Source organism: Pseudoliparis swirei, chromosome 19 (genome assembly GCF_029220125.1).
Source record: "Pseudoliparis swirei isolate HS2019 ecotype Mariana Trench chromosome 19, NWPU_hadal_v1, whole genome shotgun sequence".
Classification (NCBI taxonomy): Eukaryota; Metazoa; Chordata; class Actinopteri; order Perciformes; family Liparidae; genus Pseudoliparis; species Pseudoliparis swirei.
Window position 1 is genome coordinate 12,017,733 of NC_079406.1, and position 12,346 is coordinate 12,030,078.

Sequence of the window (12,346 nt, forward strand, 5' to 3'; positions counted from 1 at the left end):
CATGTGGCGTGAGATTAGTTAGGGTCAGGGTAAGAATATCAGAGGATCAGAGCAGGGTTCACGCCTTTGCTGTCGTAGGATTCGCAATATCGCTGCCCGGCTATGTCAACAAAGTACAGGGAAACTCGAATTATTATAGGCAGAGGAAGAACAATGTTTTTCTCTACTCAAGCACTCCACTATATCTTTACATAACAAATAGTTGTTTGTTGTATTATGAGGCCTAATACTCTGAAAGTCCAGAGAGAAAGACATGTTTAAATTATCCGCATCAGAAACATGCTAGTAGCCGACGCATTAATCAGCTTGTTTGTATAATAAGGAGGCCCATTTTCTTCTACTTTAGTAAAATATCAAAAGCAGGACTTTAATTAGTATTCTTACAATGCACAATTGTTACTTTTACTCAAATAAAGGCTCTGAATATGTGCTCGACCACTTTTGCTAGTTCAGGGGGGGGGGGAACATGTGTTGCAGTAGTATTAAAGTAGTTATATATATATATACACACATGAATATATATATGTATACCGTGTATGGCGCTTTCTCTCCTGTGTGATCTAGTTAATTTTACCCAGTAGCATAACCTAAACAGCAGCTAATTTCTTGCTTTGCGTGCACCAAAGTAAGCAGGCTAGATCAACATTATGGAAGATAAATGTTTGTAAAATAATACATCTAAAATAACCTCAGGAGGTCTTTAAACGAAATGTCTCTGCAGCCGTCAGATTTAACACCACACGTCATCAACATTCGGATTTTCCTTTTTTCCCCCTTCCTTGCCAGTAGTACAAGTAGTTAAGCTGCTAGTTTGTTGGAGCACATTGCAAACGTTGTGCAGAGGGGCGAGGAAGCACCTGCTTCCAGCAAAGAGGTGGAGAAAATGCTCTCATGAAAACGTCCAGTGGTTGTCACTGTGCAGGAGGTTGGATTTGCTCTGAGAATATGCACAGGTTATTTTGATAATCGTGTGGGTTTAAACGTTAGTCTGACACTTTATGGGTTTCTTTTTCTTTTTTTTGCAGACCAAAAATCTGTCAGAGTAAATGATGTATTGCCTTTGTGGTGGGGTTGTAACAGATTACCAGACACGTAACATTTGTGTCAATCTTTCATTTGTGTAACATTTGCTTCTGCATCTGTGTCGCATTTTAATGCACCACAAACTGCTGCCAGAGTTCCCTGTGAGAGGATGGGCGATGTGGTTTTATCAGACAGCCTCGGAGCGCAGAAGCTATCCGAGAAGATACTGCTGGACGTGGATTTGCTATAGTCGGGAGATAGGTGCCGCTTTCTACGTGAGCGGCGACAAGATAGTCCAGACAGCCGCGTCATCAGTGGGAAAAGTTGGACTGAAAGTACACATTCAGTGAAGAAACTGAAGCGCGTAAGAAGGGATGCCAGCCAGGCGTGGCTTGTGTTTGAATATCCAATGTGAGAATGCGTGGGGAGTATGTATATAATAGAGTCTTTCCATCTGATAAACAGAGATATCAAACTGCTGATTATAGTAAAGGACGTCCAATAAACTGAAAGGACGTCTGCTTATTGTGGAGGAGCACGGCGCGCCGGGTACGCTTTGGACTTGTGTAGACTTTTCTCCCTGCTTGACTCACCGAACATTTTAAATGTTGTCGCTTAATGTGACAGCTGTGCACACAATGGCAGAGGTCGGGAATTTTCTGGGGACACTCAATTTGGATTTACAACGCTTTCCTGCGCTCGGGAATATCCCCCAACCGGAGGCTCCAGCGGGCTTGAATGAGCGGCTGGGGCAGATTGAAGGCAGGCTGCAGCGGGGGTCGCCGACGGATTTCGGGCACCTCAAAGGGATCCTGAGGCGACGGCAGCTCTACTGCAGGACCGGCTTCCAGCTGGAGATATTACCCAATGGGACTGTGCATGGGACTAGACAAGACCACAGCAGATTTGGTGAGGCTTAAGTATTTTACTTTCTAAATTCTAAGTATGGAAGATTGTCACATAATTGGACGGTCTCTGACATAATTTTTGTCATAAACTTACTATCAACGACTTAGTACACACAACTATTGTTAGAGCGCGGTATTGGCATCCCGTAATCTCGAGAAAACAATTATCAATTTACAAAATATGGCATTACACTTTGAAATACATCTTTAAGGCTAGAACACTTTGAGGGGGGGGGGGGGTAATTAAGAGGCTTTTTCCTGCCGTACATCCCCAGTGAATACGCATTCGTGCGTCACTGTCACCTGGCCCGCAGGAAAGCAGAGCCACACACCTTTTTTCTGACAATCCTCTTTGCGCGTGCAGGGGGCAGGTGTCTCTCCGAAGGCGCAAACGAGCAGCGCGTGCGTGTCTCGCGGTCACAGCAACAACTGGCAGCCCGCGCGCTCAGCTCTGAGGATTTGGAATTGGTATCATTAATGTAAATGGAGCGATGTGCAGCTCGCGAGAGAACGATAAACAAAACGAGGTCAGGGGGCAGATGCGCACATGTCTCGCGCCTCATATCCATGCAGTCATCTCGCAGGTGCAGGCCGGCTCGCTCGCTGCGGAAAGAGCCGAATAACCCTAAATTAAAGCATGACCATTGCGGAATTCAGGAAAGACTTAATGTTCAGACTTGAGCCAAAACAAGCCAGTGTACTGGGATGGGTGGTCTGCGTGTTTGTTTCTGGCTTCACTTAGTTTTCAAATGCAAGGTCTTTGTCAGAGCTGCAAGGAAGATATGGCTTTGATTAGAGGGATATGAAACACACTCTTCACCCCACAAATAAATTAGAGGGATCTTCTCTGTCATCTTCTGGCATCACATGAGGTCGTGGAGATGGGGACCAGGTGGCTGTAAACCGGTCTCTGCCAGCACAGCCAGCTGGATCCTCTGACTAACCTCTGCATCACAACAATCCAATAGCTTTTCATTTGACTGGTTGTTTCCCTGCCTTTGAAGTGCATGTTCACTTTGCTGTAACTTCCAGTGAGTCAGCAGCCCACTAAACAACTTACCCACATCTCCGCCACTGGGAAGTCCCATAGACAGGTTGCAGACATTTATAGGCACCACAACCAATGTTATGATTGCTTTATGTTCTGAAGACTAGACTTTAAAAAGCAAGCTAGAAAATCAAATAAATCTTTCTCTGATGCCTCCATCCAGTCCATGCTTGTGTCTTTTCTGCTGTAATTAATAACAACATAAGTTAGTGGTCTTAAAACAGCTATTTTCAATTGTAGAATGAAGATACAAGCGGTTCTTTTTTTACATTTAGGAATAAGAGCTCAAAAGCACATTGGAGTATATAATGTGACAAAGCAAAAATAAAGCTCCCAAAAGCAGTCAACTGATGCAGATGGTGACGGGTCTGCTTTCTCATAAATGGAGGCTACTTGTTGATGTGAAGAGGTGTCTGTTTGTGGGCTAACTGACTTTGGTATTGTGTGTGTTTGACCTCAGGTATCCTGGAGTTCATCAGTCTGGCAGTGGGTCTGGTCAGCATCAAAGGGGTGGACGTTGGACTTTACCTCGGGATGAATGAGAAAGGAGAGCTCTTTGGGTCGGTGAGTCAAAAGAACCTCCTCCTCTCATACAACCAACCCGCCCTCATCATGCAGCCCAGGGTCTCATTCACAACAAGTCTGGCACTCGACACATCAAAACTTTTTTTCTTACAATACACGTCAGTACTGAGCTATCAAAAATAAGTTTTCAGGAGCAATCTGAGAGTCTGTTTGTTATCAAGGTTCCCGTAGGAGGCAGATGGGGGAAACCGTGAGACAAAACAAGAATGTTTCTTTTATAGAGTCTCAGACTCTCCGTCACATACTTCCCTGTCCTGCGTTTTTTCTTCCCTACGAGGAAATTAATAAATAGAATCGATCCAATAAATAAGAACCAAAAACAACGGTTGGAAGAAGAAAAAAAGAAGAAATTTAATTCGCTTGTTTTTCATGCAAAGGGATTCAAGAAAATGTAGATTGTGCAGCTTTAGAGAGCAAACCAACCTCTTCATTTACTTTTGAGATATGCAGAAATATTTACATATTTCCCCAAAGTGGAGACAGGAATGTTTGGAGCCACTCTGGATGTGTGCGGTGGGGGAATCTAGTGGAGATTACCTCTCTGTGCACAGCTGGACTCAAGTTTGGACTACAGTGTTAAGTATAAAAGAATATCCTGTGCTTTTCCACAGAAAATGTATATCAGGAGAACATTGAGGTTCATGTCATCCTGGATGACTTTCTGTCACTCGTGGTTGGTATCTGGAGACGGGGAGAGAGGAAAGGGAAGAGATAAAGACAATAAAGGGGAAGTATGTGAGGGTTACCTGTATCAGGTGTCCCAGGGCAATACCTGAGGGCCTCTCAGGGCACAGACACCCCCTGGCTCTGAACATTTCAAACAGAGGCTACTTTAAAGCACGGCCATTATGTTGAAAGTGCAGATATTGTTACCGCGTGCTATCAGAGTCTGGCATCCTGGAGCTTTGACCCCGGGGGCAGGGGGGCCGGTTGATGGTGGGAGTCAGTGATTTGTGGGGGTGGGGGTAATTGCACACCTGACTGAGTCACCTGACAGACAGAGGGAGCTCCAGACACGTCTGTCTGGAGCTGAGAGGCCAGGAGGTGCAACAGGGAGGGGAACAGGTAGAAGGGTCTTCCGTCCCACAACCGCCAAGCTTTTGATCCAATGAGGATTGATTGTGTGTGTGTGTGTGTGAATATGAGGATGGAACTGGCCCAGTCATGTGCCCTCAGGGCTGTGTTTACAGACAACAGCTTCCCCACATAGCCGCAGCCAAGCAGAGCCTGACAGCTTCTCAACAAAATTGCTGCTGGAATAAAAAACGAGACTCTTGCACAAACACTCGAACTGAAACGTGTGCCATCAGAGGAGACTGATCATGAACATTATCTCGCGGTGTCGAGAAGCCACATCATGTTAACCAAAAGCATTTGTCCTCGTGTTGAGGAGGGAGCGAGTAAGATGGTGACACCCTTGAAAGGGGTTCACATGTGGCCTTCATTCCTGGGTGATACCCCTGACTCGACTGAGGTTCGACCCTCTTGCTGCATGACTGACTGGTCTTGGCAGGAGAGCAGCTCTAAGCACTGCTGTCTCTTATTGTTCTCACACACTCACTCAACCAGCACACTCTCAACTACTGAACCCACAGCCATAGCTCATGCAGCTCTGTCAGTGGAGACTGAGGCTTTGAAAGCTGCTGTGTGTGCCTGTGTGTGAGAGAGAGAAGGTTGTACGCCTGCTCACTGTTCTTGTTGCATCACGGGGAGGGGGAATCATTCTCCATGCACAATGAGAGGTTAACAGGTCTGAGGAATGAGTGTGGGGCGTAAAGTGGAAAGCAGCTCGTAATGACTTCCCCTCTTTTGTCCTAATCAGCACCTGCCTGAACGAGTTTCTACGGGTTCATTTCAGCTTTCAGGTGCAGTCCGCAACATGTAACGAAATGCACAAACAAGCTCATCAGGAAGAGCGGACTCTGCATGCACAGCAGCATCATCCAGTTCATTCTCAGCTGCATTTTGATGTCTAACAAAATCATGTGCAAATTGCCTTCTTTTCTCACTCTGTGGCATTGAGAGCAGGACTTCAGCAAATGACAGATTTGTTTTGTTTTCTCTCCCGCAGAAGAAGCTGTCAGCAGAATGCGTGTTCAGGGAGCAGTTTGAGGAGAACTGGTACAACACCTACGCTTCAACTCTGTACAAGCACACAGACACGGGACGCCTCTACTACCTGGCCCTAAACAAAGACGGCTCGCCCAGGGAGGGCAACAGGACTAAAAAACACCAGAAACTTACCCACTTCTTACCCAGGCCGGTGGAGATTGAAAAGATCCCTCTGGCGTACAGGGACCTATTCCAGGACAGGTGACCAGTGCCAACAGTTGGATAACTGGTTACATTCGGAGCAACAGACTTCTTTTTTTTTTAAAGGAGAGGGGGGTGGGGGGTGTTATGTATATTTTGGACGTGGTACCTAACTGTTTACCTTCAGCTCCCTGTGAGGTCACTCTGTTTGCGCCTCGGCTAACTGCCAAGCACTGACATAAACATTGTGCATGTTCCTGGATGTCGTGGGGGGGGGGGGGGGGAGATCTTGTAAAACCACTGCAAGGATGGAGGAGGCCCTGCCAATCAAAATCAGGTGCCATGTTTTCTAAATAACCACTTTTATGAGGTAAATGCGTAGATACTGAAGCGACATGCGATGACAAATGGGTTTGAGTAGCACTAAGCTGGTGGTGGTGGGGGGGGGGGGGGGGATAGCTGGCTGTGAGGACACAAAGAAGGACTTTTGAGACCAAAATGATAGGGGGGCGCTGCAGATTTCACATTGTGCATTTGTATGCACAGTACAGTTAATTGTAAGAAAGTGCACATTCCGCATACACAGATGGATAGAAGGGTCTATGTTTTACATGCATGTTAAATGGCAGGTCGGGACAGACCCGTACTGAAGAATAAGAATGTCTGAGTCAGAGAAAAACTCTTACAAGGCGACCTGGCGTTTTATTAAGTCGACTCCAAAATCAGGGATGAAAGTAGGGCATAACATCTCTAAGAAGAGTGTGTGAGAGATGAAGGGGCACTTACTGCTCATCTCCGGTCCCAGCTGTAGGCTCAGTTGGTCTCCCTTGTAATCATCAGAGTCCAACAATCTCATTAGTCACATTTAAATAAAAATATCAAGCGGCGTTGTGTAGAAATTGCAGAACAAGCGATTGAGCTCGGGACAAATGCACTTCTGAGTGTGGTTGTAAAGAAATGTGACCCGCTTTTAAAAAGGGTGGTGACTTGTAATGTTATCAGGAACATTACTAAAAATGCAAGCAGCTGAGGTGGACATATGGGCGATCCTATTTATGAGATGTACAATATATTTATTTTCTACGTATAAAGTATAAATATAAATCTATATTTATTTATTGCAAAGACTTTATTTTGTAATGAACTTGAAGTTATCTGGACTGTAGATTCTACTGAAATTAAACACACACAAATAAATGCAATGAACATGACAATAAAATTGTCCTGCTATTGAGAACTCATTGTGAGAGACTATTTTTGCTTGAATAAAAATCTGATGTACAAATTAAAACCAGACATTGAGTCTACGTGAATGTTGCACTTCTTTACTTTGATTTTCAGAATAGTTTGCGGGAGGGAGGACGATTTTGGCCAGTCGGGCTTTGGTCCCGACTAATATTTTAACAACGGTTGAATCAAATCAAATCATATACAGACCGCCCCCGGAGGACAAAGCTAAATGATAGTGGCGATCCTTTTACTTTTTCTCAAGCGTCATTTGTGGTTAACACCCAATAATGAAACCACCCAGTTTACTAGCTTTCCTTTGTCTGGACGAAAACTATTTAGGCGTTGCATTAGTGATACAATAAGTTGATGCAAGATGCTTTTAGTTATTAATATACCTCGAACATGTCTTAAAAAGCAATAACTGCATGGCATTTTGCCCTGCTGTCTGAAAGAAGGATGTAAAAAGTTACAGCAGATTTTTTTCTCCCCAGAGGAGAACACGATACAATCCCATGCCGATTTGCCCTCCCTCATAAACCCTTTAGCAAGTAGTGTGCACAGAACACGGCCCTCTCTGTCTCCACAAGGTCTCAGTCAGCCTACAGCCACCGTACAAAACCTGATTCCTTGTGCAACTGGACCCCGGCTCCTAATTGGCTTTACACATCAGCATGGATTTAGAGCAGTGATTGGTTGTGCATTGCAGGGGCCTCACACACTGCACCATAGTGACGTCCAGACTTTTCAATGGACAGAAACAGCTGCACAGAGAACCAGCAGTGATGTCCCGCAAACCTGGAGTGGTGGTAATCTGGGGCTGAGATCAACATTTCAACATCTGCAATAGTTGTAATGTTTCTCCACTGGCAGATATCTGTAAGCTGTGAGAGCAAGCTACCCTGGGGGGGTGGGGGGGGAGGGAATGGAAAAGTCAAAGACATGCAGGGGAAAACCCTGGCAGACTGAGAAATGAAAACAATACTAAGAGGGGGGGAAATAGAAAGCTTGACGGGAGAGTGGGACAAAAGGCACTTAGTGTTGTGGGAGGGTGTGAAATACAGGGACAATGCCTGCGGATGCATCAGCTATCTGCTTTCCAGCTATTAAAAAGGAAGAGCTCTACATTTTGAGGAATAGGCTTTGCTTTCTTGCAGGGAATTAGATGAAATAAATACTCATATCTGTGTACATATGAAGCTGGGGAGCCAGTCAGCTCAGACATTTCTATTTTACTGTCCAAACTTCCGACTCACAACACATCTTGGTCTCAATTTTAAAATGAAATTAATGGTAGCAAAATCAGAAACATGAATTGTGTGTCCATGTCTTGAGGGTTTAAAACTGACCGTAAACTACATCCCGGATAAAAATCTGGCTAGTTAACGTTGCACACCTTCATCCGTCAACAGTCTAATAAAAAGGCATAAAATGGAATCACACAGGTGTAATAAAACCGGTGTTGCTAACCAGAACAGCCAACATCCCCCGTAGCACAGTCAGTGTGAAGGATAGCACGGACAAACCTTGGTCAGTAGTTCTGTCCTTAAATACAAATAACACAGGAGTCGCTCATCGTTTTGGTCACTTTATTAAATGTTATATTAAATACATATCAAGATAATAGCAGATCAGATTCATGGCAAATCATGTTGGTGTATTTGCTGACACAAAAACATTCTTAGAGGGAAAAGAAGGTTTCTTTACATTTATGAAATACACCTTGTGCAAACACAGGAGCCAACTAGAGACAACATCTTTGTGAGAAATGTACATATTCCTCTCGATTAACCGCTACACCAGTTTAAGCATTTAGAAGCAAAAATGTGCCAAAATAGAATACAGATAGTCTGGGTGCATGCCTGCTGAGACTAGTGTCCAGAAGGCATTTCTCACAAAGCAAGACACAAATCAACCAGATATATTATAAGATTTCCTTCTTTACTCCATCAAATCCAGCCTGAAACTCATAAATCGGACTTTGACAGACAACGTAAAGGGAAAAGGTTTGGGCCCCGTGATATCTGGCTGAACTGGTTGTCCTTTGTGAGACCCAGTCACTCACCCAAACTTGGGATCAACACAAGTGGAACATAAACAATGAACAAGGACGCACAGTGCTATGCTAGACAACACGTGACAATGAGAATGATGTTACAAAAAGGTCATAGGAATCGGGCAGGCAGTTTTGAACAACACAAGCATTCCATTACCATGTTCAGTGACAACTAATGTAAACACTTAAAAGCAAAACAGAAAAGATTCTCAACAAATCTCAAATCTTTAGAGCATATTTTAGGAAATGATTATAAGGCCAGCTTTTTTTCTTCTGTTTTTGTTGACTTATCAATTTATTCTAAACCCTCAAAAGAGCAGGACTAAGCAGCACCATCAGCCGTCTGCTTTTTAGATATTTGTAAAGGAATCTACGGGGGCTAATAATCTCGTTGAGCTTTACATCAGAGAGTCCTGCCACCAACGACACTGGTCCCACTCGGGTTTACTTCGGCATTTAAAACAGTATAAAAAACTGAAGTTAAATCATAAGAACACCCTCTTTTAAGAGAAAAACAGTACAATGCTTACAAGCATTGGAGCTAAAATGTGTTCGTCTTTAAATACATGAACAATGAAGATATAGAACTTGAATAACATTGAGGCGGTATATACATTTTCTTCCTGTTGAAATGCCGAATTGACCCCTTTCACAGTCACGTATACACTATATTCCACCTTATCTCAGTGAACTACAGAATAAAGAACTGAGAATCTATCCCACTCAAGGCGCCAGTGGACAGCAGCCTAGTCTCAAAACTACTCTGCCCTCTGCGCAGTGCACCAGATTGCTTTGAGCAGTTTTGTCACAGTACGTTTGTCACAGAACTGGGCCTCTCTTGGACTGGCCCACCGGGAGGCAGCTAGCTGAGTGGGTGGGGTGGGGCTGTTGTTGAGGAAGAGTCCCTCTGACCTACAGGCCCTTGGAGGGCCCAGGATTCTTGCCCATGCCTTGATGAGAGCCCAGGCCGTGGAGCTGCTGGTAAAGCCCCACCAGATCCATCTGACTGAGCCCGCCACCTCCCATCATGCCGTTCTGCATTGCCAGCTGGTTCAGGTAGCTGGCTTGGTTAGCCATGGCCATCTGCTGCTCCTGCACCTTCCTGTTGGTGACCATCTTCTGGACGTACATCATAAGCTGGAAGACACAAAGTGGGACATTTAAAATTACTACGAACAGACAACTATAATTAAATGAATAGTGTGTGACCAATAAGCAGGGTTTTTCCTGCATGGAGAAAATTTGGGCGCGCGCCTAAGCCGTTTTCCCGAACGCCTATGACAAATCCCGAGCGCCTAAGGCAAAAAAAGTCCGCGATGGAAAAACAAAACAAAAAACCTGTGTTCATCACGTGCATGTCAGCGAATATGTTCTCAATAGTATGTTTCAAGTAGGCTACAGCCGAACCCTCGTTCTGTTTTGATTCATAGTAATCGAGGGGATCCTCACGCACCGAGCGGCGTCCCCGTCCCCCGAGTTGAATCTCTGGGTCAACTCAGCCGACACTTACATGTCTGCCCCCTATAGACTGATGTTGACGGTAAACGCATTCGATCGGGAGCGCGCGAGGGTTTTGATAAAGTTAGTGGAAGGATTTATGTGACAACATCCGGTTTTGCAAAGTTAGCGGAAAGAACCACGTGAAACATCCGTTTTTCAAAATAAGATGTCGACAAATCATACACTAACATATACAAGTAAACAATGAACTGATTTTGTATCTTTAGAGATCGTTTCTGAGATTTAGCTTAAAATATGCTAACATTAAAACATTTTTACTGTACCAAGGAAGAGTTTATAAAAATAAGTCAGACTTTTGTATGTTAAAAAAAGTCCTGTATATAGATTTCCCCAAGAGTTCCAGGAAATGAATAATGCAGACGTGTTCCATACATAACTGAAATCCCCTACAATAGCAATCAAACTATTTTAATGTATCAATTAGGACTTTTTCAAAGTAAAAGTCCTAAATGTTTAAAGAAATCAGTAATTTCTTTAATGTTTGAGGTGCTTTATATATGTATTTCCTCATATTCCTAGGCAATAATGCTACACAATAAATAGAATGCTTCAATCAACACCGTGATCGGTTTTATCGGATCGGCAGATACTGATTTCAGTGATCGGCACCAAAATACCTGATCGGTGCATCTCTAATTGTCAATCTATTAGCCTATCTATTTTAGCAAAATTATTTCCTCAAGCATTGCCTCCATTATTTATGGAAGAAAAGAAAAAACATACATGTCTGCTAATTATGGTGACATGGCAATATAGAGCGTGCGCGCGCCAACATTTTTTTGGGGGAGCACCGAAGACCCATTTTGACCCAGGAAAAACCCTGATAAGGATCTCTCAAATCCAAAGGACAAGCTTAGAGGCATGACCACAACTATATACACTAAAAGTTCCGCCAGATTTAGGTTTTAATATGCAAATACAATTGTTACCTTCTGGGTCCAACAGACTGCATTTAATTAAAGTTAAACAATGTTCTAAACTCTAAACTGTTCTTAAAGAGCAAATGAAGAAATGCTTCCATTGGCTTGGTCATGGTGTTCATGGAATTAACAATCATGTAATTACCTTTTCTAACATATACGCATCTCCTTTAAGCACCGTAAATTAAACATTGAATTAGAAAACATAAATACAAAACATAGCTAGTTCAACCTGCTGTCATTTAGTTTTCTTAACTAAATAAACTTTTTTTGCGAATGAAATGGTGACAACAGTCTTTTAGCCATCAGCTCCTACTCGGACACAGAGCAGGTCTTACCGTCTGCTGCCTGGTGAGAACGTCCCGGTACACGGATTCCCTGCGCTTGATCTCCGTCTCCAGAGTGACCTGATGAGCCAGAGCCATGGACTGGACCTGAGTCTCTGTGAGATCTGGGTTCTCCTTCCACTGTGGACACAGAGGAAAAGGTCACACATCTTAACCACCAACAGAACTATTAATCACCCCACTTGTCTCGTGTTGCAGAGCTGTGAGAAATGAGACTTCATTAAAAGCACTGTAAGGAAAAATAAAGATTACTCGACAGGTATGAAGTATATCTTCATTGACAGACTGATTTAGACACTCACCAGTCTGGCGATGGTATCTTCCAGTGACTCCCGTGCGACAGCCTTCAATGCATTTGTTGCTTCAATGACTTTCTGTCGTCCCTGGTTTATAAGGTCCTTTAGACAAATGAAGAAAAATTAAGGTCTCTCATTTTTAAAAACAATGCATACATAATT

General features: G+C 43.7%; 2 protein-coding genes across 3 annotated transcripts in view; one reads left to right on the top strand and one right to left on the bottom strand.

Moving 5' to 3' along the window:
* The first annotated feature begins 1,628 nt into the window (after positions 1 to 1,628).
* Positions 1,629 to 5,881, top strand: fgf16 (fibroblast growth factor 16). The gene is made up of 3 exons (XM_056439752.1): positions 1,629 to 1,932; positions 3,440 to 3,543; positions 5,636 to 5,881. Exons 1-3 carry the CDS (start codon positions 1,629 to 1,631, stop codon positions 5,879 to 5,881), a joined length of 654 nt encoding a protein of 217 aa, XP_056295727.1.
* A 2,737-nt stretch (positions 5,882 to 8,618) lies between these two features.
* Positions 8,619 to 12,346, bottom strand: part of atrx (ATRX chromatin remodeler) — a 37,643-nt gene continuing 33,915 nt past the window's right edge. For both annotated transcript variants that reach the window (XM_056438712.1, XM_056438711.1), the window contains exons 32-34: positions 12,191 to 12,286; positions 11,880 to 12,008; positions 8,619 to 10,237 (exon numbers count right to left, since the gene is read on the bottom strand). In XM_056438712.1, coding sequence (XP_056294687.1) covers positions 10,013 to 10,237; positions 11,880 to 12,008; positions 12,191 to 12,286 — 450 coding nt within the window. In that variant the 3' untranslated portion in view covers positions 8,619 to 10,012. The remainder of the gene's footprint in view (positions 10,238 to 11,879; positions 12,009 to 12,190; positions 12,287 to 12,346) is intronic.

Excerpts from the sequence above, each read along its gene's own strand:
- fgf16 (XM_056439752.1), top strand. The coding sequence starts at position 1,629 with ATGTTGTCGCTTAATGTGACAGCTGTGCACACAATGGCAGAGGTCGGG. Across the intron at positions 1,933-3,439 it reads ACAAGACCACAGCAGATTTG|GTATCCTGGAGTTCATCAGT; the intron begins GTGAGGCTTAAG and ends GTTTGACCTCAG. Across the intron at positions 3,544-5,635 it reads AAGGAGAGCTCTTTGGGTCG|AAGAAGCTGTCAGCAGAATG; the intron begins GTGAGTCAAAAG and ends TCTCTCCCGCAG.